The sequence below is a fragment of the Silene latifolia genome, chromosome 4 (assembly GCF_048544455.1).
Source record: "Silene latifolia isolate original U9 population chromosome 4, ASM4854445v1, whole genome shotgun sequence".
Taxonomy (NCBI): domain Eukaryota; kingdom Viridiplantae; phylum Streptophyta; class Magnoliopsida; order Caryophyllales; family Caryophyllaceae; genus Silene; species Silene latifolia.
The window spans coordinates 101,849,136-101,874,346 of record NC_133529.1 but is presented as its reverse complement, the minus strand read 5'-3'; the positions used below and the strand labels follow the sequence as shown (position 1 = coordinate 101,874,346).

At 38.3% G+C, this 25,211-nt stretch overlaps 3 protein-coding genes across 3 annotated transcripts; 2 read left to right on the top strand and 1 right to left on the bottom strand.

Annotated features, from left to right (window-relative positions):
* The first annotated feature begins 492 nt into the window (after positions 1-492).
* LOC141653670 (uncharacterized) lies at positions 493-5,066 on the top strand. Its single transcript, XM_074461502.1, has 11 exons — positions 493-671; positions 1,586-1,817; positions 1,909-1,980; positions 2,106-2,180; positions 2,341-2,438; positions 3,102-3,321; positions 3,494-3,583; positions 3,791-3,907; positions 4,098-4,508; positions 4,587-4,636; positions 4,737-5,066. Exons 1-11 carry the CDS (start codon positions 570-572, stop codon positions 4,911-4,913), a joined length of 1,644 nt encoding a protein of 547 aa, XP_074317603.1. The 5' UTR covers positions 493-569; the 3' UTR covers positions 4,914-5,066.
* On the bottom strand, positions 5,048-10,686 carry LOC141653671 (26S proteasome non-ATPase regulatory subunit 8 homolog A-like). Its single transcript, XM_074461503.1, has 6 exons — positions 10,437-10,686; positions 9,192-9,270; positions 8,973-9,075; positions 8,363-8,626; positions 8,158-8,269; positions 5,048-5,334 (listed from the first exon to the last, which is right to left on the bottom strand). Exons 1-6 carry the CDS (start codon positions 10,539-10,541, stop codon positions 5,194-5,196), a joined length of 804 nt encoding a protein of 267 aa, XP_074317604.1. The 5' UTR covers positions 10,542-10,686; the 3' UTR covers positions 5,048-5,193.
* Positions 10,687-12,912: 2,226 nt separating this feature from the next.
* LOC141651843 (uncharacterized) lies at positions 12,913-18,561 on the top strand. The gene is made up of 2 exons (XM_074459538.1): positions 12,913-13,742; positions 14,990-18,561. The coding sequence occupies exons 1-2, from the start codon at positions 13,070-13,072 to the stop codon at positions 18,559-18,561; spliced, it is 4,245 nt and encodes a 1,414-aa protein (XP_074315639.1). The 5' UTR covers positions 12,913-13,069.
* The last annotated feature ends 6,650 nt before the right edge of the window (positions 18,562-25,211 follow it).

Sequence of the window (25,211 nt, the reverse complement as noted above, 5' to 3'; positions counted from 1 at the left end):
GAGTAATTTGGTTCACATTTGATTAGTATTGAGAGGAAGAGAGATGAAAGAATTTGATTTTCTTGTTTTTTAGAAGAAGAATAGGGTATGGAAAAGTGGTGATAAAAAGTTTATGAAAGAGTAATTCTTGTACTTGAAAGAGCAAGACCATTTTCTTTTTGACCTCATTTTAGCTGATTTCAATTCAACTAAGCTTTATTTAGTTCAGTTCAATTTATTTACTTCAGTTCAGTTCAATTTATTTTTTCACAAATCAACTCTTATTTTAGCTCCATTCTGTCCAACTCAGCTTTATTTAGTTCAGTTCAATTCAACAGCTCCATTCAGTTCACTTCAGCTTCATTCAGACAAAAATAACAAGGCCTAAGGTTGTGACGGTGATCGGTAAATAACCCAACCCAAAACAAAATAGATAGCCCAGAACTCGCTTCTTAATTACTCTTATCAAATTGGGCCTACTCTATCAAACCAATCCATTCAAGAAGTTTCTGATTGATTGGATCAATTTTCCTCAATCTCCCGCCATTCGTTTCTATTCAAACTTTAGAGAGAGAAAGAGGGCAAAGAAAATGGAAGAAGCGAGAAAATGGACGGTCTCGTATACGAAGCATGTAAAGCAGAAGAGGAAACTTTATCACGACGGCTTCCTTCACCTTAATTCCAATAGCAAGGTTCAAACTATCTCTTTTCACTTGTTTGCTTTTTTTTGTTCCACGTTTTTCGGCCTCTACAATTTCGGAGCTGAAAATGCATGTCGTATATCAATTAGAGGTATTTTAGTTCGATTAATTTGGCTGCGTTGTGAAAACTGTGTTGTTTTCGAGTAAATTTTGAAGAATTTGTGTGATTTTTGTTCTGAAATTGACGTATTAGGTACTATTATGTTTATGAATGTTGTTTGAATCAGATTTCTTAATCACGAAAGTTTAGTTGTGATCGAGCTTAATTTAAAGGCGAAATAATAAAATTCACATAATGATCTTGTGTTTTACGTATTCGAGCTGTATTTTTTGATGAATGTGTGATTTTCGTGCTAAAATCGACATAATAGCTGTTATGTTTATGACTCGTATTTGAATGAGCTGACTAATTGCGAAATGATAATTTAGACTGGAGCTTATTCACATATGATGTGGTGATTTTCTATTTCAGTTGTAATTTTTGTTCATAATTGTGCATCAGTGCTGCGGAGGTGATTTTTCGCTCATTTATCACCTTTTGAATTAGCTCTATATGTATCGGAAACATGAAAAGCTTCGGTTGCTTCAAAGCGGAAAATTGTGCATGGTTCTGTTAACTTTTCGATGGATAGAAGTCAGTGGTGCTTAATTGTGGCTCATGAGGTTATGCTTGTGATATTATAGACAATCTGATGGAATCGACCTGATTTTGCTGAATTTGACAGTTTGGCGTCCTCTGATTGACCTAATTTTATGTGATTTTCAAATTTCAGTAAGATGACAAATTGTTTCAGGTGTCTTAGTTGACAGAGTGGCTAACTATCATTGATCAGTGATATACTTGTTTTCGAGATAGTCAATTTGGTCTTCTAATTACTGCTGTAAAACACTTCTTGCATCGCTAGGTCATGCTATATGATGATTGTGAGAAGCTGTTAGACAGCAAGTACTTGAAAAAAGATGAAGTTGTTAAAGCCGGAGAATCAATGGCATTTTCTTCATTCCTCGTAGATATTGGTGATCCTGAAAACAGCTCCTCGTGTATATTGCTGCCAAATCGTAAATCCGAATCTGATAGTAGAACTCCTGAGAAACCTCAATTTCCATATGGGGAGAAGTCAAGAAACACTTTCCCTAGTAAGGATCATTGTTAGTTGATTTTAGGCTCTTCAGTTGTTTTAGTAGTTGTAGCTGCCATTAAGATTTTCATTTGCTGTTGTTTCTGAAGACAAAAGACCAAATACTTGGAGCAGAAAGACGTCAGCGAACAATTTAAGCCCCTCTCAGAAGATTATTAGAGGTGGTTGCATGTTTTCCCTAGCATTATCAAAATATCAAGCATGATTTTTTTTGGAACAGATGAAAGGTTTTATCCTTGGGAGAACTTTAATAATAAACTAACAACTAACATCGTCCATGTTGCAGAGTTCAAGAAAAATGAAGAAGTCAAATATAATACTCATCATAGTCCTTCTAGTGTCGCAACGCCGTCTGTGAAAGGTTCGCTCATCAAAATTACTTTTTGTGTTTAGACTTTAGACTTGCTATCTTGCCATTATCTGTACTTGTACCATCTTGTTTAGTCGTGTATAAGCATCTCAAACTTCGATGCCTTTTTCTATTTTTCCTTGCCTGCTCATGTGTTTCCCTTGGCTTGTAGAATGGGAAGCACTGTATACGACACAGATTACACAAAAGGCCAAGAAGTATCATGATGGCTTCATACACTTGATTATTTGCGGTTCTCAAGCGAGACAGGTTTTGTAACATACCCCAATCTTGAGTTTATACTTTGTTTATATGGTTTGAACTCTTGATACATGCCCAAGAGCATAAAGTGTTTATGCCAAAAAGATTCATTGAAAATGGTGCTCTGGTGCAGACCACTAATCCAAAATAGCACATTTGAACTTCCTCAAAGCCAAATAGAACTGTAGTAGTTATCCTGAATATATCTTCTTTTTTTCCAAAGAGATTCTTCGGATACCGTCACAAAATATGTTATATTTCGTAAAGCACTACTATATACAGTTGAAGCACAACCAAAGTACATGGATGTACTGAAAAAGGCATCAGACATGCATGTTAAGTGCAAAAGAACTACAAATACTAACCGATGGAAGTGAGCTTCATGTTTAAGAACACTACTAGGGTTCCTTTAAGCATCACTGGCGTAAATTTATCTTCTTCAGACGATTCTTGAATGTCGAATTTTGTTCATGTTAATTGCCTCTTTTTTCATGGCTAAGACTGTTTTATTTATGCAGAACTTGCACCACTGAACTGACTTGGCTTAGTAATTGATTCTAATTTGTTATGTTTTCATGTAGTCTTTTTTGTGCTTTTCTGGTCTTTCTGATGATTCGTGTGCGGTAAAATATGGAAAACATTGTTTATACCTGCGTCATAGATTACTTTCAGGTTGCTCTCTACGATTCAAGCAAAACGCAAATTGATAAAAGATTCCTGAGGAAGGATGAAGTGATTTCTTCTGGCAAGTCACTGAAATTTGATGGTCATTTGGTTGATATTGGAGATGCCTTGGGAAACAATGAGAATGATGCAGACGTGAAAAAAGAAGCAAGTAACTGCAGTAGTGATCAAATAAAGAGTGACCAACAATTGCATAAGTTATGGAATGGTATCTCCCCAGTTACAGTTCCTGTTATACTTATTTTAAAAATTCCTGATCATTATTCTTCTACGGATCATCAAATATGGCGTAGATTAAGCTGATAGAAACTCCTCTATTTCTGCAGTGATTATAACCACTACTGCATAATTAGTGAATTCTTAACTGTCCCTTCTGACAGATAACTCGGTACACAGTCGACGAAGAATCAAAGCACCAGCAGGACAGAATCATCTTGGTACTCGTAATGCTGTTGAGCCTGTTTTGAAAGGTTTGTTGATGTTAATTTATTCTGGGAAATTATCATAAAATTACCTTGTACCACAAATTGCACGTCGCATCTGTTTTACAGTAATCCAGCAGTTATATAGGCAAGCTCATTCACGGCTTTGCGTGATTGCGTCTAATTGGTTTGTTGGGTCAATGACTGGTTGTTCTTTCTCATTGCGGCTAACAACGGTATTTGATCAACATGTAGGACAATCCCGAAATGAAGTTGGTTCCAGCAAGTATGTTGACTCAAGTTTTGGTGACTTGAAAGTTGATATGATGAAACCAACAAAGCCTTCTCCCTCACGCATGCCTCCCCGTGATGGTATGCATGATCTTTAGCTCAAATTTAGTTATCGATCACCAATCGTTGTATGTATTCGAAATGCGAAGGACAATTATCTCACCTAGTTTCTGAGATGTCAAAGTTCAAACCTCTTCAAATACTCCTACTTCATATTTGTCACAATTTACATGTAGAGATGGTCACGTGAGCTTTGTTTGTGTTAATGCAGTGAATCATATCTTGTCGATCTTGAAGAAACCTGCAGCTCCGGACAATCTTCCCATTTTGGAAAAAGCTGCAGTCAAGCAATGCCTTTCACAATCTTCGGAGGTTCTTGACATTGAGGGTAAAACTCAACTGGACCCACACCAAGTAGCAACTGAAGTAACAAATCAGCACGAGCGTGATGAGGCAGCAAAACGAGAGAGTACTGAGACAGGCTGTACTGGCGAGGATCCCCAGCCTGAAACCACTGAAGATAATAATATAGCGACGGCCCAAGCTAAGACAGGATGTACCAGTGATGACAGTGAAAGGCCACAAGGAATGGCATTTGAATCTCCCAGCAAGATCCAACCTTCATTCGGAACTGCACCCAACATGCTGCAAGCGCTTGTCGATAATGGGGAATCCGTACTCTGTAAGTTTGGATCAATAGCACTTCATATATGCATCGTATAGTGAGATAGCGTGCTGAAAACATGTCATAACTGTGCAGCACCAGTCCTCACGGGGCGGAGCGAAGAGACTAGATCCACAGAGCATCAGGTATGATCAATCGTTTGTCAGCCTTGGTACCCTTCTGTGGCTTCAGTATATGCATCATATTAATGCTGGCTTTTTTTTTTTTTTTTTTTTTTTTGTGCAGCCTTGTGCCAAGTTACCGGAAACAAATGCTTCAAGTAAAGAAGGAACATCTTTGTCCTCCAAAAAGCCCAAAGCAAGACGACTTTTTAGTGGACGGGCTGTCATGAAGACGAGTTATATGGGTACAGAGTCTCCATTAGGAAATCTTGACTGTCCAAGCTTTGACCTAGGAATTTAAGGAGAGCTTATAGTCTAATTTTAGGTGGTTCAGTATTATGACAGTTGTGTGCTCTTTACAATTTCAAATGTATACCTGTACACTCAAAATGACTAAACGATGAATTCAAAGAAATTCGGAACACTTGGAATATGGTGATCAATTTGTCTGAAATTGCACATTTGAAAAGCCAAATAAAGTGCTGAATACATGCATTGCGAAAATCATACAAAAAAAAACAGTTATCCTGCAAATTTGTTCACATGAAGAATGCAGAAAATGACTAGGTTATGCTAAATTCTCAAACAATCCTTTCTAATTCCCTGGCGTAACTGAGTGTTTGATTGATGAGAAGAAGAGATGGGATCTCCTTGCAGGAAGCGGAATCTTTTGCCTTCTGAAAAAAGACGCGTTCACTTTTGATTTCCCATTCAGGGTGTTCCTGCAAGCAGCAGATAATTTTTAGAAATATATAGTTTAATGTCTATCAAAACCAGATAGAGCACACTGATGATAATAAATCAAGTACTCAATCGATTGTGATAACTAGTCTTAAACCCGTGCAAATTGCACGGGTAGGTTATTTGAGTTTTGTTAGTATAAAGTTATAAATTTTTATAGTAATTAATTTTATTTTTGTAAGTTGAATGTATTTATAAATAAAGTTTGAAAATAAAGAATTAAAATATTTCTTCTTTTTTAAAACAATTTTAATACTCCAAATGTAATAATTAAGTATAAAGTGATTCTCATGTAGTTATTGTTTTCGTCGTCGTCGCAATTGGCTAAATAGTTGTTATAGTACGATATACTATTCTCTTCTAGTTAAGAGCGACTTTATAAAACAAAACTCGGCTTATATATAAAACCAATTTTTTAAAATTTTATATAATAACAATTTTTTGACCCGTTTTAAATTACAATTGTTAGTTAGTGAAACATGATAAAATAAAAATTGTTACCCGTTTACGTGTAAAATAATTTAGTCGAATTGTTAAATAAACTTGTGATATTGTCACATAAATATATACTTCGTAATAGCTAAACAGTTAATAATAACGTTATATACTTTAAATATTTCATCAATATAAGACGCCCTATCAATAAAATGTTATTTTTTATCAATTAGTCTCATTGTAGACGGGTATATCCGTCTAAAGATGTAGACGGGTCAAATATGTCACCACTTTCATAATAAGACAACCCTCATAATCCCACTTGTTTGTCTTATTATGAAAGTGATGAAATATTTGACCCGTCTACAACTTTAGACGGATAGTATTCATCTAAAATGAGATTTTGTGATTTTTTATATAACAAACATAAAATATCACGACTTGCCACATTAGCTATATAATTATTGCTTTAATATTTAAATATGAGATAGTTCATTAAGAGCATAACACTCTATAAAGTTATGCATTTTGGGATATATACAAAAATCCGATGTACTTACTCTAATGATCTCATAAAAAAATCACAAAAACTCCGGTGAGACGGTCTCTCAATAACGTTATTGAGAGACCTCTCACATGAAGGGGTGAGGGACCCACTTAATTTTATTTTTCCCTATTATGTCTTTCACTAAATTCTGTACCAACTTGTATAATATCAATATAAAGACTTTATTTTACAATTACTTCCTCCGTCTCTGTTATTTGTTTACCATTTTTATTTTGGAGTGTCTCAGTCAATTGTTTACCTGTTTTATTTTGGAAATGTTTTTTATGAATAATTTGATCATCTACACTCGATTTGGTCCAATTATCATCAAATAATTGGTCATCATTTCCTTTATCTTTGTGACAAATTAAAGTTAAACAAATGACCAAAACGGAGGGAGTAATTGTCAAAGCCCACGTGCTTCTAATAGGACCATACTCAAGCCGTGTAAAAGGTGGTGGCACTTGGCCCATAATATAGCAATGAAGTAGGTATTTACGTTAATAAAACTCATAAATCAATAAACTCAAAGCTATATTTGAGGAAACGACATTTAGGTCAAAATACCACTACTATGAAATCCACCTCATGCCATATATTATCACAAATTCTCAAAAACCCTTTGTCCCACTCAATTCCACTTCCGCCGCTCGTACCCAATCTCACCTCCCTGACTCTCATCCTTTATAAGCTTGTTTTTCTTATATTCATATGCCAAGAGAACATTATCAGAGTATTTATCATCATTTTCTGTATTTATGCTCCTGAAATTTTTATTCGAAATCATTTTTTTCAAAAAAAAATACGTTAGTTTTATGCTATTTTTTACGATTTCACACGTTTTAAAACTTATTTTATAGAGTATATATGTAAATGTTTGTTCTTAACTTTTTTAAGTTTGTAAAAATAGTCAATATTTTTTTTCCATTTTTAATTCCTTTCTCTTTTCTCATTTTGTAAATCATGTGATCCCATTTTTTTTTTTAGTTCATAGTTGTATTTATTAATAGTATTAACATTTTTGCAATGAGTTTAATAGTATTCCTTTGTTAATTAATCTCCGTCTCTCATCACTTTTCTTGTTTTTTTTTTTGAAATCTTAAATGTAATTTCGTAATGAGATTATACCGTGTTTATGATTTTTTTTACTTGTATATTCCATATTAAATTTGTAATTTGATGTTTTTTAGTTGTTGATTATTTTTAATATTGTTATATTATGATAAAATTAACATTAAAGAGTAATTGTAATTATTTTAATAAAGCTAAGCAATTCACATTAATTATAATTTACGGTTCAGACCCATTTAATAGACAGATTTTTGTATATATAAAGATTGATTCATAGAATTAGATGATGAAGCCTTGGAATTAAATTTCATACAATTAAATTTATGAAATGTGATCCCACTTAACATTTGAATAACTAAGAGCATTAGGAAGCAACAATCATGTTGCACAACGTGGGGAGTAAAGTTAGGAAATAAACAATTTGCTTTGACTTGCTGACTTTCAACCACAGAGCGACACGTAGGCTCTGTGGTTGTTCGTTTAATAAATAGGATTACAAGACACCTTAATATGTTCACATATAAGCTTACGGAATTATATTCCATCTCAGAAAAAAAGAAGCAGACTATGTTACATACTTACATATTGCAATATAGTATAGCTGCAGCCACCAAGTTAAAATAACTTTATATAATGAATGACCCGCTTATTATCCCCTCACTCCAACTTAGTACAAGGAGCAAATACAACATAACGAACCACCACTGCCACTATGATCTCAACTCTCAAGGGTGTTAAGAAGCATAATTACCTCGTTTATGTACTCCAGTAAATCCTTGTCAGATGAGAACAGCAACATTTGCTTTGCATCATTTAGTGAAAGAGAGTCATACGCTTTTTCACTGCATCCAGCAATTTCATCCCTGCAATTTCGAAGAAACGAAAGATTTTAAACCCTTACAAACGCTAAAGCAATGAGAACTGATAAATTCACTGAGTGGCTACTCAGGATATACCTGACAGTCTTGGCCAGCACATCCATGAAATACACATAAGTTTCATGAGGGACCAATTGTCTAGCACTTAAAACACGATTGTACGCTCCTTCCATAAACGACTGTTCCAGCTCCACAGCATGCTTAATGCAAGGGCTCTCCAGAGCAGTAGATGAAAGCAACTCCAACTCAGTATGAAATTCCGCTATCCTGTTCTGGACTAGAAGTCTCAACAAGTTCAGCCCCAATATTTGGTATTCTTGTGGAGATTGAGGAATTCGGTCCCTGTTTAACAATGCAAAATTACGAGCTATAATAATGAATGTAGGCAACAAAAGACTATAAAGAAGATAATAGTACGGTAGCCTACAACCAACAAAGACAATTTCTAAATAAGCTAGAGATTTTGGTTGATTCCAAAATATGAAATCAAATCTACACTACACAACTTAGATAGACAATTTCAGAGAATTAGGTCGCGAGATCAACAGATAAAACAACTGCCACATTCCAATTTCCTTGGTGCACGCAGGCTACTCTACTAGCAGATGTGCATAACACAGAAATCAAAGAAATCAAAGAAATCAAAGAAATCTTTGAAAGGATGTTTGAAAGAGGTTTTGGTTTCTACCTTGCATCAGTGTAATAAGGTTTGAGCTGGCAGAAGTCTCTCTCAAACGCTTCTTGATCCTCCATCTTCACGCTCAAAACAACAGCATGCTCATATATTTCTCCTGGTAATTATAAAGACAAATCATTACCACTAAATGCAAGTGAATTGATTGGCAAAACTGAAAATGAGGGAGAATACTGCCTAGAAATTGAAGACTATCAAAATTGAGGAAGTTACTTGCTAATGTCAATTCCTGAACAGCATTAGGTGTTGCTTCAAGTAACGGTGGAAGACTTCTGAATTGTGTGAGCAACACCTGTAATTTTAGCGTCAAAACAATAGACCGAATCAGAACAATTAAACGTGGCACACAGGATAGAAATAATTAGTTATTACTGAAAAGAGGATCAACACCACTAGCTAGAATGAGATGCTACAAAAACTATTGCGAGCATCATCATATCCCGCCAAATTGGCCAATGCATAGTTGACAACAAAAGGGAGCAAACATACAACAATACATGATCCATCCATTCAACTGTACATGATCCCCGTTATCCATACAAACCAGCAGAAACATAATCGACATTCTCCAATTGGATATTACAGATCACAACCGCGCATCACCTCATAAGCCAAAACCAATTAAATTGTAATGTCTGCTCTTTCTTTGCATCTGTCTGATGAACTTATTACGAGCAAAATCCAAAAATCCATATAGAAAGATTTATCAACAAATGAATATTTCGTACCATAATAACTTCAATCCCAACAAAATCTAATCTCGCAACTAAATTTCCTTGATTTCAATACCTCTCCTTAGGGATGGAGTTAATTGCTACTCCTTACTAGGGTAATTGAGCTTAAATAAGCTAGAAAATGAAGGAAAGTGATGACTGTGAAAGATACAAACGAGGAAGAGAGTGTAATAGTTGCTCCATTGACGATGGAATAGCTATCTAGAGCCTCCCTCCCTCCTGTGTGATGTACTACCCCTATATGGACGTAATAATTCCTCCCTCACCTACGCTTTCCCCTCTTCAGTTTTCACAACCACCACTAAACCCCAATCCCCCCTATTTCATATTGTTTCATGCTCAATAACCCCGGAAATAGTTACCTTCATCCCAATCGAGCCCATAATCTTAAACAACCCTTATTAATCGAAACCCGAAAACAACCGCAAACTAATCCACTGAGTTCTCTACAATCATCAAATATCAAAACCCACATTCAGTTACATCCACGGTAGCCAAAAAAACACCCAACAAATCAAGACCAATATCAACAAAAATTTGCTCAAAGATTCAATCTTTGCAGCAGAAACAACAGAAACATAAAAGGGTAAAAATCAACAAAACCCTAAACACTAAAATTAAACAAAACACAATTAATTAAGTGAACTAGGTCAGAATATGATATTAAAACAATCCAATAAGATCTAAAAATTCAACCAAAAAAAAAAGAAAAAAAAAAAGTAACCTTGAGTTCCGAAAGTAGACGGTTGCAAGAATCGAAATCGTTACGAATTAACCCAGATTTGAATCGCGCGAACGTTTGAGAAACTTCTGTTGCCTTTGGATCCATTTTTTTTTCAATCTTTATTTCTCTTGAATTGAATCTATTGTTCTTCTAAAGCCTTTCTTTTGTAGCAAGCCAAATTAATTCTCTAATTTGATTACTGTATTTATTTGGTCAGTCCTGGTTTCATTCGCTTGACTATGGACACTAAGGCTCTGTTCTTTTGGACTTAAAGTTGCTGAACTTAACTTAATTTTTCTGAACTTAACTTAATTTTTCTGAACTTAACTTATTTTTGCTGAACTTTTCTGAACTTAATTTTTCTGAACTTAATTTTGCTGAACTTTTCTGAACTTAATTTTACTGAACTGAATTTTGCTGAATTTTGCTGAACTTTGCTGAACCTAACTTATAATAGCTTAACTTTTCTAAATTAAAATAATCTTACTTAAATTAACTTAATTTAATTTCACTTACTACTACTACTACTACTACTACTACTAATAATAATAATAATAATAATAATAATAATAATAATAATTCCCTTCAAAAATAATAATAATAATAATAATAATAATAATATTTAATAATAATTATAATATTTAATAATAATAATAAAGAAATATAACTAAAAACACAAATAAAGATTATAAAATACTTTATTTATATAAGTTAATATTTTCGTACACATTACCTAATACATAAAAATAAAAAGTAAATCACATTACTTTTTCTTTCTTTCTAATCATCTAGTTCCATATTATCATCTTCCTCGTCACTTTCTTCATCTTCATTTGAGCTCACCCCGTCAAATCCATTGCCTCGCCAAATGTTCTTGACTATGTTATTTCGCACCTTGTACATAGCTTTTTTCCGCTTCTTATCAAACATGCCTAAATCTTTTGTCCCTAGAATGTTCTCATGTTGTATAACAGGTATCCCATGAGTGTGCATCCGTATAAAATTATGAAGTGTGAAATTAGAAACAATAATGGACATTTGATACTTAGGTGACATTTGAGGCATAACTTTTAACACCTTCCACCTTTTTTTCAATTGACCAAATGCCATTTCAACTTTCATTCTCAATGAAGAATGTCGGTAATTAAAATGCTCTAACATACCTTCGGTGGATAGGTAAGAATTCGGCTTTAAATAAATGTTTTTTTTTTTGAAAAAATTATATAGAATAATAATTAATCTCGGATTGTTTATACAACCGATTTGAACGAAAATTGTATCTATTTTTTAAAACTCGTCAATATTATGAAACTTATTATTCTGCTTAACTTTTCTGAACTTAATTTTGCTGAACTTTTCTGAACTTAATTTTGCTGAACTTAACTTAACTTAATTTTGCTGAACTTTTCTGAACTTAACTTAATTTTGCTGAACTTAACTTATAGAGAGTGACTTTAAGTCCAAAAGAACAGGGCTTAAATGAGGCAATGGCTAAAGGGTGGAGCTTGGGCCGCGGGCTATTGTATTCGCACCGGTCAAGTCGATGAAAACGAACATTTAAGGACCGGTATGAATTATTTTAGGTTGAGGTGTTTGAACTTTATAAGATGTTAAGGCTCAAAGGTTTTACGGGTCGACTCACTGATAGGGCTATGGACATGACCTACAGGGATAAATTAGTGAATAGAGCTAGCCGACGTGGCAGCTAACTTGACCTACACAGGCCGGCCTGCTACATCGGGTCCATTTTCAAGATCCGTCAAAACCCATTTCCAACCTGGATTGAACCAGCGTATTTGGGTTGGCTGGGGTCAGACATAAGAAAGCCCCACCCTCTTTCAGGTTCATGATACTCTATTGTAGCTCGGTCTGTTGGGCACCTCTATTAGAGATGATTTTTTTTTTATAATGAGTTTTAGGGAAAATTAATACAAATAATCAAAATTATGAGTGACCTTCTCATATTAATTCAAACTAGTTTTTAATTCACAATAAACCTAACTATCAATTCTTGTTCTCAAAACACTCACCTTCAATTGAAATATATGGCTGACAAAAGAATATGAGGGCTGATCGTTTGAAGAGAGTAAATTGATTAGTTATTATTATACTCCCTCCTATTCTACATAACCCTCCCCTTTCATGGAGGGCACGGGAATTAAGGGAGGGGAGTATTATATGATAAAGTATTAGAGTAGGTAGGAGATTGGAGAGAGGGAAGGTATTGTGTGATTAAAATAAGTATTGTTGTGGGGTAAGGTGATTAAAATAAGGATTGTTGTGGGGTAAAATGATTAAAATAAGATAAATTATGAGTATTGTGGGGTATTGTTGTGGGGTGAGGTGATTAAAATAAGTATAAAAGTTTGCCAAATAAGGAAATAGGGAGAGTATTGTGAATAGACGAAAAAGGAAATAGGGAGAGTTATTTAGAATAGGAGGGAGTAAGACACAAAACTAACCTAGACACAAAACTGTCTAGGGTTTCCTAGGGCCTCCGTCTAAACTTCCTCGATTTCTGTCTAATCTTCTTCGTTTTCTCCTCTTTCTCGAGGCTCATCTCGCGATTTATTTCGTGAGATTAGTTTCTTTTTTCGTTTTCTTGTTTGTTTTGGTTTTTGTGCAGGTGTCAAATGTCAAGTGAAGCACGAGGGCAACATCGGGATGGGAAAGAGCCTATGAGGGAGGGTGGCACGTTCGAATGGGAAGAGGATGAAGAGGACGCGGGTGCTAAGAACGATCTGATTTTGGTGGGGAAATTGTGGGCGTCAAGAGCGATTAACGTGAAGGCAGCGATTGAGACGATGATAAAATTATGGAACCCGATAAAGCCAATGATGGGAAATATTGTCGATGCCAAAGAGAAGACATTCGTTTTTCGATTTGGAAACGAGAGAGATAAAGCTAGGGTTTTGGAAGGCCAACCATGGCACTTCGACAAATTCATGTGGTGCTTCAATGAGCCGAATCCTACAGGTAAAATAACAGATGTCCCACTTTCGCGATTTCCAATTTGGGCTAGAATCTACGACCTACCTATCTCGGGAAGAACGAATTTGGCGAATGCCCAGAAACTTGGGAATTGCTTGGGGAAGTTTATAGGTCTTGAACATGGACCAAATGCTGAACTAGATAGGTCGATACGAGTACGTGTCTATTATGATATTATGGAACCCCTCAAATCATCAGTACCAGTACGTATGAAGAATGGTCGAACGGTTAATTTCCCGGTTAAGTATGAGCGTCTACCTACGTATTGTTATGGATGCGGATTGATTGGACACGGTGAAAAAGATTGTGAAGAAGGTCCTTATGAAGAGGATGACTTGAAGTTTGGAGAGTGGTTGCGAGCTTCGCCATGGAAAGTAATAAAAACAACCAAAGAAGGAGGGGGGAAGGCAGCTAGAAATTTAAGTTCAAGCTTCGAAGCCGTAAGTATGGAGGACAATGATGAGACGATATCAGCCATGATAAAAAAGTTACAGCTTATTTCGCTTGACCTCAAAATGAAGAAGAGCGCGCTGTCAAAAAGAGGGGATGCGGATGTGGAAGATAGGAAAGTGAGGGAGGAGGGGAGGAGTATAGGTATACGAGGGAGCAGAATGGAAGACCGGGATACTGAAAGGTTGAGGGAGGAACAAACAGGTGAAGAAGGGGAGCTTAGGAGTGACTGGATGGGGCTGGAGAGAGGAGGACAGATGAGTAGTGAAGGGGGTGGTGTCCTGGGACCACTGTCAATGGAGGTGGATGTCACGGGAACGGATAAAAGGGGGGAGGATGGGTGCAGTGGAGGGGAAAAGAAAGGAGGAGTAGGGGGGAAAGAATGTAATAGGAGTTGGACGAGAATTAAGAGGACAGAGATGGGAGTTACTTCAGGAGAGAGGAGGGATGAGGGGTCTGACCATGGGGGGAAAAGAGGAAGGGAGGAGAGTCAGTTGAAGGTGGCTCAAAAAAAATTGAAACTAAATACAGACGGGGGCGTCTTGATACCTGAGGCGGAGGTTGTCTTAGAGCAACCCCGCCAGGCCCAATGAATCTCTTAAGCATTAACTGTCGGGGCTTGGGCAACCCCGACACGGTGACGGCGCTCCGTGCTTTGGTACGGAGGGAGGCCCCGGCCATGTTATTTCTATGTGAAACGAAACTATGTGGTCGTGAAATGAGGAGGGTGAGGGAGAAATTGGAGGGGTATTATGGCATGGAAGTCGACAGTGCAGGGAGAGCGGGTGGGCTTGCTTTCTTGTGGAGGAAGGAGATCGACTGTAGTTTTATGTCAGCATCTTTGCATCATATGGACTTTACTGTGAAAGGAGAGGAGGGTGAGTGGCGAGTTACGGGCTTTTATGGGTGGCCTTCGGTGTCGGATAGACATCTCTCGTGGGAGCTGCTTAGGCTTCTAGGGAGACAGTCGCAGGTGCCATGGGTTTGCATAGGTGATTTTAATGAGGTGTTGTTTTCGACGGAGATGAAAGGGGGTGGCAGGCCGCAAAGACAAATGAATATCTTTCGTGAAGCTGTTGAGGAGTGTGGGTTACGAGATGTACCATGGGAAGGATACAATTTTTCTTGGGATAATGGGCAAGTGGGTGAGGCAAATAGACAATGTATGCTAGATAGGGCTCTTTGCACGGCTCATTGGATAGAGAAATTTCCTTATGCGAGATTGTTGTATCTTGATAGAGAGTGGTCTGATCATGCGCCCATCAAGCTTTGCTTAAACAGGAGAAATGATGAGCCAACGAGACTTCGAAGTTTCAAATTTGAACAAGTGTGGGTAGGGGTCGAAGGATGCAGGGAAGCTATTGAGAGAGGGGTTGAAAAAGGGAATGGAGACTTAGTGCGAGCTCTGGATGAATGTAGTAAAGAACTGAGAGCGTGGAAGAAGTTTAGTATCTCGGGGGTGGGCAGAGACATAGGGAGGAAAACTGGGCTGCTAGCTCGGTTAAATGAGGGTGAAAGAACAGAGGAAAATGTCAAGAGACGGCGTAAACTTGTGGCGGAACTAGCTGACTTACGGAAGAAAGAAGAGCAATATTGGCGACAACGCTCACGGGCCCTGTGGTTAAAAGACGGAGATCGCAACACGGCTTTTTTCCATAATAGAGCTGGGGAGCGTAAGAGGAAGAATTTTATTGGCAAGCTTATTGATGAAAATGGCATTGAACGCTCAGGGGAGGAAAATGTCGAGAGGATAGTTGTCAATTATTTCGAAAATCTCTTTACGTCGTCGAACCCGTCAAATTTTGATGTTCTTGATTCCGTGGGCAGGCGAGTTACAAGTGAGATGAATAGGCTCCTGGCTTTGGACTATAATGAAGAAGAGGTTGTGACGGCCCTTAACCAAATGCACCCCTTGAAGGCTCCGGGACCGGATGGCATGAATGGTTTATTTTATCAAACCTACTGGGACTCGGTTGGGTCTCTAGTGGTGGATACGGTCTTGGCCATTTTGAGGGGCGAATCTTCACCGAGGGATGTCAATAAGACCCATATTGTTTTGATCCCCAAGAAAAAAGCCCCGGATAAGGTTAGCGATTTTCGACCAATCAGTCTCTGTAATGTGGTATATAAGTTGGTCTCGAAGGTTCTGGCGAATAGATTGAAGACTTTCTTGGGAGATATAGTTACAGAGAACCAAAGTGCTTTTACTCCAGGAAGAGCTATTACTGACAATGTGCTTATCGCTTTTGAACTCTTCCACTTTATGAAGAATTCGAGACATGGGGATGGATTCATGGCTATTAAACTGGACATGGCAAAAGCGTATGACAGGGTGGAATGGGCTTTTCTGGAGCGGGTCCTGCGCGTAATGGGTTTTGATCGACAATGGGTAAGCCGGGTTATGGAATGTGTGACCACGGTGTCCTTCGCTGTACTCATAAATGGGAAACCATCTCGCAGCTTCAGGCCATCTAGAGGTCTACGTCAAGGTGATCCTCTCTCACCTTACTTATTTATCCTGTGCGCGGAAGTTCTGTCTAGCCTTATGAGGAGAGCCGTAGAGTCAAATACTCTGCATGGAATCCGTATTTCGAATAGTGCGCCATCTATCTCTCACTTGTTATTTGCAGACGATAGTCTTTTCTTTGCGAAAGCTAAGGCGGAGGAAGCTGATGTTATTAATAATATTTTGAGACGTTATGAAGAAGCGTCGGGGCAGCTTGTAAACTTGGATAAGACCACCGTCTCTTTTAGCAAAGGAGTGCCAATACAAAAGAGGAGCAATCTGGCAGCGCGTTTGTGTATCACAGAGGTGGAGGAGCACTCTCGGTATTTGGGTTTACCCACGGTGGTGGGGCGATCCAAAAAGGGTCTGACGGATATTCTTCGTGATAAGCTCAGTAAACGACTGAATTGTTGGCGCGGGAAAACTTTGTCTAGGGCTGGTAAGGAAGTTCTTATAAAGGCAGTGGCCAATTCGCTTCCTACCTATGTGATGAGCATTTTCAAAATTCCCGTCAATTTCTGTGACGAGCTTAGATCGTTGATCTCTCGATTCTGGTGGGGCCATGAAGAAGGGAAGAGAGGCATAAGCTGGGTGGCGTGGAAGCGTTTATGTCGACCAAAGGGCTTGGGCGGAATGGGGTTCCGGGATTTTCACATGTTTAATATTGCGCTAATTGGGAAACAAGTCTGGAGATTAATGACAGAGCCGGATAATTTATGGGCAAGATTGATGCGCGCTCGATATTACCCGACTGGGGATTTTTCGACAGCTGAGCTGGGGTATAATCCAAGTTATACTTGGAGAGGTATACTTGAAGCAAGAAAGGAAATCTGGAACGGTCTAAGAAGAAGAATTGGTGATGGGCAATCTACGCGGGTTTGGACAGACGCATGGATACCAAACTCACAGTCAGGCCGTGTCCTATCTCCGTGTGTGCCTGGTCATGAGGACATGTTGGTGGGAGATTTACTAGATGAGAACGGCTGGAAGAACGAACTCGTGGATGAGCTATTCCTTCCTTTTGAGAGGGATAGGATAAGGCAAATTCGCTTGGGGGTTCATAGACCGAGAGACGAATGGTATTGGTGCAGCGAGAAGGATGGTGTGTACTCGGTGAGGTCTGCGTATAGGTGCCTGGCAGGGGAGAAGGATGACTTGGAGTTGGGAGGAGCTTCGAATTGGGAACGGGAGAAGTGGTTATGGAATAGGCTCTGGAAAGTCCCAGTGTGGCCTCGCGTGAAGCTTTTCTTTTGGCAACTGTGCAGCGAAGCCTTGGCAACAAGAGCGAATATAGCGTCTCGAGTTCGAGGTGAAATTTCTCCTTGTTCTTTATGTAATTTTTTCTGTGAAACTAGTAGCCATTTATTTGCAGATTGTTTTGTTGCCAAACGAGTTTGGGAGGGGCTTGGAATAGGCGATGACGAGGAGGACAATACAAGGGGTATTCGGGACTGGGTGGAGTCTAAATGGAGGGGGTTCGTGGGGAGGGAACAGGCCTTGCTGATGGTAGGGTGTTGGGCTATTTGGGAGCACCGTAATAGGGTGGTTTTCGACAACATAATGGTGAACCCGGAGGTGATAGTGAGAAGAGTGTTGGACGTCATGGAAGAGATTGATGGAGGGGGATTTGGGCAGCTGGCTCAGGGATGTACGAGAGAGAGCAGAGTAGCGAGTGGGAGAACGGAGGGTTGGGTGGCTCCTACGGACAATTTCGTGAAAGTCAATGTGGACGCGGGAGTCAAAGAGGGAGAAGGAGTTGGTCTTGGAATAGTCTGTCGGGATGCGAGTGGGCATGTTCAGTGGGGTGTGTCGCATGTGCAGGATCATTGTTGGGAACCACACGTTGCCGAAGCCGTGGCCGTGCTGGAAGGGGTGCGAGAAGCTTTGGCAAGAGGACATTCGCAGGTCATCATGGAGAGCGATTGTTTGGAAGTTATCGAGGCGCTCAAGAAACAGGCCAAAGGACGAAGCATCCTATCCCTTGTCATTGCGGATATTTTAGCTTTTAGTAATTCGTTTTCTTCAGTTGTTTGGTCATACACTAGTCGTTTGAACAATTCTGTAGCTCACGCTTTAGCTCATGTTTTTCCTAGGGTGATCGGTAGAGTAGAGTGGTCAGATTCTCTGTCACCGATCGCGAACAATGCTGTTTCTTTTGATATATCGTTAATGCAGTAAACCTTCGGGTTTTCCCCTCAAAAAAAAAAAAGAATAGGAGGGAGTATTTATTTTTCCATAAAAAAACAATAAGTTAAAAATCTACCATTTTCTATTTTGAGAAGACAATAATTAAGATTATTCTAAGTTAAAATGTAGCATTGATTAATATGAGAAGGTCATCCAAAGTTATGATTATCAATATCTATATCAATATCTATATAATAAAAGGCAATAATCACTCTCATTTGGCCAATTGGAAATCCTCAACTCTCAATAAGAAAAATTAAGAGAACTAATAGCTTAACTAGTTTTGGAACCCGTAAATTTCAGGGGGCCGTTAGGTTGCGATGCTGGTGTTTCAGTTCTACACAGTATTCTTTTTCATCGTCATTGTAACACCCCCTTCTTACCCGGCCAAGGTAATAGAAGGATGTTACTATCTCGGTTTTCCGAGACAGTGTTTCAAAACTCCAATTAAAGAACAACTTAAATAAATGACAAGTTTAGTGATTTACACATGATTGAATAAATGAATGATAATTGTAAACAATAACATGTACAACTCGACTACTATCTAAGTCATCCAACTATGTAGCTCGACTCCAAGTCCAAAGTGCGTCCCGTCTCCCGCGTATGGATCGACACAGGTCACTCCGGAAATAGGTGACAATTACACAGACACACAAATACGCCGCCAATAATAAGACACAACATGATAGATAAATATGCAACACGACAATGATATGATTGAGACACGATTATACAATCACCATGCCGGTACCGGGACACGCCCAGACGTACCCACAACCGCCGGTGTCAGGGACACACTCACGACACCAAACCTCACAAATAGGTACTCGGAACACATACGTGGTACCGGACTCGAGAGTGACTCGGATTCTCTGCCAGACGTCGTGCCTCAACCACATAACTCAAGTCATTAATGTGCACAACCCTCTTGGAGTGGGAAGCTCCAAGAGGCGACCTGAGCGTGAGACGATCTCCCATCCGCCTCACGTCTCCTCAACAACAAGTAACCAACCACAAATCGTCATGTCCTCCAATATGCATGACAAGCACAATATATGCAAGATACCACATAATATGCATCATGATACACATGCCAAATACGATAAGTTATATGACTCATATAATGCAAACAATGACAAATGACCCACTAACAAACATACACATTATCGAAACTGAGTAGGATAAACCTACCTTTTAGCATACTCCATAAGCAATCCAATTAGTAATATTCTTCCACAAAACCGTCACCTAAATAAATACAATAAATACGCATAATTACTAACTAATCTAATAAAATTGCAAACGTAGACAATTAATTAAATCCCGTCTTAAAACCTAACCCAAAACCCATAAACACATTCATAAACACACACGACTGAACCCGTGTGGACAACCCTCTTAACGTGCCCCAAAACAACTCCATAGACCACCCAAGACCACGGCCAACACCACCACTATACACCACCATACACCACCTCACCATAGCCAACCACCACCTTCGAGAGCCACCTCCTACACCCCCAAATCAGCCCCTAAACAGCAGCTAACAACAACAATAATGGAAGCCCAACAACAACACAAACACACCCGACATACACTCTTAAGCACCACCAAATCACCACCACCGTGAGCCACCGTGGACCATAACCTCATGTCCACGGTGTTGCACGGACTTGCCCAGCCACCATAACTCCTCCCACCACGAGCCCAAACACAACAACAACAACAACAACCATAACCAACAACACTACTCAAACCCGCATACCCTCCAAAACCACCCATTTTATACACCTAACCACCACCCATGACCACCACCGTAGCCTACCTTCTACCCACGTAAACATCCACCCAAAACCACCCTAGGTCAAGCCACAAGCAGGGGGTGAAAAACCAGCCCAAAACCGAGTCACACAACAACAATAACAACCATATAATACACGGTCAACCCCTATTTACACGTCAACGACGGTCAAATAGGTGGTCAACGACGGTCAGAGACGAGTCAAGGTCGAGGCGGGTCAACGGTATAAATTAATTAATATACGGGCTAGTATAAGACGGTCTTATACTAATTGGGGCGGAGGGACAAAAACTCTCTTCAAATCTCCTTTCCACTCTCTCCCTTTTTTCTCTCTTTTAATTGGTGGTGTGTTGTGATTATCTGAGGTAAGAAAGTGTGGTGAGGGATTTCTATTGGATAAGGTTGGTGGTAGTAAAGTAGGTGGGTGGAAGTTTCTAGCAACCGTCACTAATTACTACCATCTCGAGTCAATTATTATCGTATATTATTATTAACATTATTACTAAATACTACCGTCATAATTATCTCATTTATTATTCCGTCTTATAACATAATTCGTAAATATACAATATAAAATATGGGGTATTACAGTCTACCCCCCCTAAAACGAACTTCGTCCCCGAAGTTCACCTCACACTCTCTCCTTTCCAACTACTCCCTGAAGTCTCATCACCGATTCTCCAGTACTCTGTCGAGGTTCTTACTGTCATCATCACTCCCATTATGCCAATGTGATTCTCATCTCTTTCAACAGGCTCACACAAGCTCACACTATTTCCTTTATCGTATATCCTCTTTTATACTCATATGTTTACTCATACACTACTCATATACATACTACGCTCTGTTCCTTCTTTAGATTCCCAATTGTTACATTCACTCCCCCTAAAAGAGAACTTCATCCCGAAGTTCAACGCTCAATACTCATGAGGTACTCTCAAGGGACTCATCATCTAATCCCGCAAGCCATCACTTCTCGGGTTTACTAACCGTTTCTATACTATACAAGTCTATAGTCAAATCTCGTATGTTCATAATGCCGTTGATATAAGTCTTAGTCTATGGGTCCCCCGAAGGTCAAAACATGAAGTCAAACCAGAGGTTTAACGTTCTAATCTCATAAGTAACTCTCAACTGATGTTGGTGATACACGTATATCTATATATATGTCTACCACGCAACATGACTCAAAATTATTACACATGTATATGTCACGTCAAATCTCATACAATCACACGGATGAGCATCAACTCACAAGAATATACGGACTTTATGAAACAATTAAGAAATGCTAAAATTACTTGTAATGTGACTCATAATGTTCAACACTTCCATTTTCCCGCATACACCAAGTCAGGCATGTACCGCGTCAAATCCCCCACATGATCACACATGTGTTTCCATACTCATTTCCATCCATCATCGACTCCTCCGCTTATAAGGAAGATTACCATACTCAATCATGCAAATAACCACTATATGACACATTTGGTAAACGTCAACTAATTAAAGCGAATATCATTATCATCTTGCTTTTGCAAAATAACATCACAACAATTAATCATGCACCACACAACATTATCATACTATCTTTATCATCAAATTACTCATGTTAATTAACAATTTTCACTTAATTGCACCTTGATAGCAAAATGTCACATAATATGACCAAACATGAACAACTCACAAGAATATCACTCCTATGGCTATCATGCCCATCTAAGCATAAATCGACTAACATAAACCACAAAATAAGGTGTACACCCAATATTCGGTGAATATCAACAAAATAAGGGCCATAGCAAGCCACTCGGTCGAGTGGGGGTGGCCATCTGGTCGAGCAGACGGCACTCGGTCGAGTGAACGCAGCACTCGGCCGAGTGTCACCTGACAGAACTGGATTGCTCCCAAAAATCGTTCTAAGCTTGCCTATACTACTACACAACGTAAATAACTCCCAATGGTGACTAACACAACGTCTATTAAATGAATCTAAGACAATATCTTGGCCTTATGGCCACCATTACAACATAATTAAAATAAATATCCAAGTTGTACGACCGACGTAAACATGATATTTCAAAATTCGTCTCACGACATCATAACTCAAATAAACACTACAACAGCATCACAATGCATAACATGGATGTTTCACAGGATAATTAGAAGACAACTTTGCAAACAACATCTATGCTACCATTCATAGGGTCGGAGTCTCACATAACCACTTCTACACTTGTACATGCATACTAATTAGACGGTTATACCACATAATACAAGTGATCAAACACCTTAACGACATAATTGAACCCCTATGCATTACGTATTACGCTCTCAATCTCACAAAATAACACTCCCCAAAAACCGACGTCGGTACAATAATACGATCACCGTTCATCACCTCACGCGTATACACTCATACTTTAGTAGTTTTCTCACCAAACTTCACTAGAACTTTCCTAACTTTCACCGCCTATTACAAGAAACCGGCAAGTATCTAACCTCGACTATACACCACTCATCATCCTATCACCCACAAGGTTACCTCATGCAATCAACTCACTTACTCACAACTTTGTATAGGCTAACATGTCTTCCTAATGTTTCCAAATTCCCAAACTTGATGTTTATTTATAATTCCACACTCCACCCTTCATTTAAATCCTTTAAGTGCATCAACACTTCTAGACAGAGAAATAATACTTTCTAGATCACCAACATCGCTACTATCATAAAAGATTTCTTCCTCCAAAACTCATCAGTTCACTACTACCTTTCTATATCCCTCAATTCTCATTCTCTACCTTGTCAACATGCACTCATATACAACTCATTCTCATTCACTATTCCCTTATTCACAACACCTCCATCACCACTTAAGCAAGTCCAATTCGAAGCGATATACAATATTGGAAGTAGCTATCAAAGTTCTCAACACGTTTAAACTAAAGATAGACATGAAATCAAAACTTTGGTATGAACGTCGGGCATTTTCGAAACTTGGAGAAACTTTAAAACAAAATTTCCAATTTATGACAGTACTACGCATTTTTAACAAAGACTGCAACACTACGAAACAATAAAACCATGCTTTAAGAACAAAATTTAAAATTTGATCATGTACATTACGATGTTGAAAAAAGTTTGGGTAAAATTTTAAGGCAAGATTCTCGATTTACGGCAACACATAGCACTACTAACAAAATTGAAGTTTCATGACTCAATTAAATCAAGAAAGCTTTAAGACAAGATTTTCAAATTTTAAGACCATGCCTAACATCATTTAAACAACATTTGAAACTTTATGACATAACTAGATAAGAATGGAGTGTAAAATCAAATTTTTCGGTATAAATAACATACTTGTCGAAACTTGAGGCGATTTATACGACAAAACTCTCAGTCTAATACATCACAACGCGGCATCAACAAAGACTAAGTACCAAGAAACAATTAGATCACGTTTTGGGTGCAAAAATCAAAATTAGTCATATATACTATGAGATTTCAAAAAATTTGGGCAACATTTTAAGATGAAATTTTGATTCAAGTTGATACATGCCGTTACTAACAAAGATAGTAACCTTATTAGTCGATTAAACTAAGTTTTAAACACGGAAATAAATCAAAACTTAAACATAAACATCAAAGTTTCGAAAATTTTGAAACAAAATTTTTAAGACAAAATTTAAAATGTAAGACAATATTCGACATTACTTGCAAGGATTAAGGTCTCTTAGAACAATTAAGCTAAGTGTTAAACACAAAAGTGGAAAATTTCACCTGAAGAGCCTTGATTTTAAAAAAAAAAAAGTGTCAATTTGGACAAAATTTCATATGACATTTCCATATTCGTCATAGGTAGTGTTGAACAAAGTCAATTAAGGCCACAAATTAAACAAATCATGTCATGATGAAGGAATGGAGAAGATAAGAATGGATAAGAACACATATTCACGCGAAATTGAGTTGCCCAGACTACACTTGGCCGAGTGTCGTTGTACTCGATCGAGTGTCCTCCTTCACTCGGTCGAGTGACCCATTTCCAGAAATCTTCTAGATTATGGAAAGTAGTCCACTCGGTCGAGTGTTTTAGTACTCGGCCTAGTGTTGGCTCGCACTCGGTCGAGTGCCTCACAATGGCTAGCAAATTTTCGACTAAGAAATACTATTCCTACACTAGCGGCTACTCTACTAACAACCATCACAAGTCACATTCTTGTGGACACGGGGGGCCCACGGGGGCTCTTGGGAACAAGCGTTTGCATTTGTGGAGTCGCCACCAATTTATTGTGGAAAATTGGAAACCGTTCGAATACCTCGTGTCATGTCAAGACACAAAGTAGTGACATGAACACTAAGAACTCGTTACCCTTAGCATTCTATGTCTAGAATGACTCTCGTGGATGCCAATGAACACCGATGTTCACAGAGATCTGGAGTAAGGGGTGAGGGTACGTATTAAGAAGTCCTTTTACTGAACACCTAATCCTGCCCGTCTCGATAGCGGCCTCTACTAATGATTAGGGAAATCGTTCATACTCGATATGCTGTCGATTATATGCATGCAATGCGACAAACAACATTTTGATCCTAGCATGTGAGAATTAACTAAGTCGGTGAACATATAATTTAACACTCATTAATGTCGAATTAGGGTTTAGGATTGATTACATGTGAACAACAAATAAATATACATAACAATGATAACGAATAAATAAATAAATAACGGTAATTAAAATTACAATAAATTACAACGATTTAATGATTTACGTCAAAAATATACTTAAGACGGACAATTTGAGAAAATGAAAGGAAAAGAAATAAAGGTTAGAAA

Bases quoted from the DNA above. Each gene is read 5' to 3' on its own strand.
- LOC141651843 (XM_074459538.1), top strand. From the start codon at position 13,070: ATGTCAAGTGAAGCACGAGGGCAACATCGGGATGGGAAAGAGCCTATG. The intron at 13,743-14,989 runs GTCCTTATGAAG...TACCATGGGAAG, and splicing joins TGAAAAAGATTGTGAAGAAG to GATACAATTTTTCTTGGGAT.
- LOC141653671 (XM_074461503.1), bottom strand. From the start codon at position 10,541: ATGGATCCAAAGGCAACAGAAGTTTCTCAAACGTTCGCGCGATTCAAA. The intron at 9,271-10,436 runs GTTACTTTTTTT...CTAAAATTACAG, and splicing joins GTCTACTTTCGGAACTCAAG to GTGTTGCTCACACAATTCAG. The intron at 8,627-8,972 runs GTAGAAACCAAA...ATTGTTAAACAG, and splicing joins CCTTATTACACTGATGCAAG to GGACCGAATTCCTCAATCTC.
- LOC141653670 (XM_074461502.1), top strand. From the start codon at position 570: ATGGAAGAAGCGAGAAAATGGACGGTCTCGTATACGAAGCATGTAAAG. The intron at 3,322-3,493 runs GTATCTCCCCAG...CCCTTCTGACAG, and splicing joins ATTGCATAAGTTATGGAATG to ATAACTCGGTACACAGTCGA. The intron at 4,637-4,736 runs GTATGATCAATC...TTTTTTGTGCAG, and splicing joins CTAGATCCACAGAGCATCAG to CCTTGTGCCAAGTTACCGGA.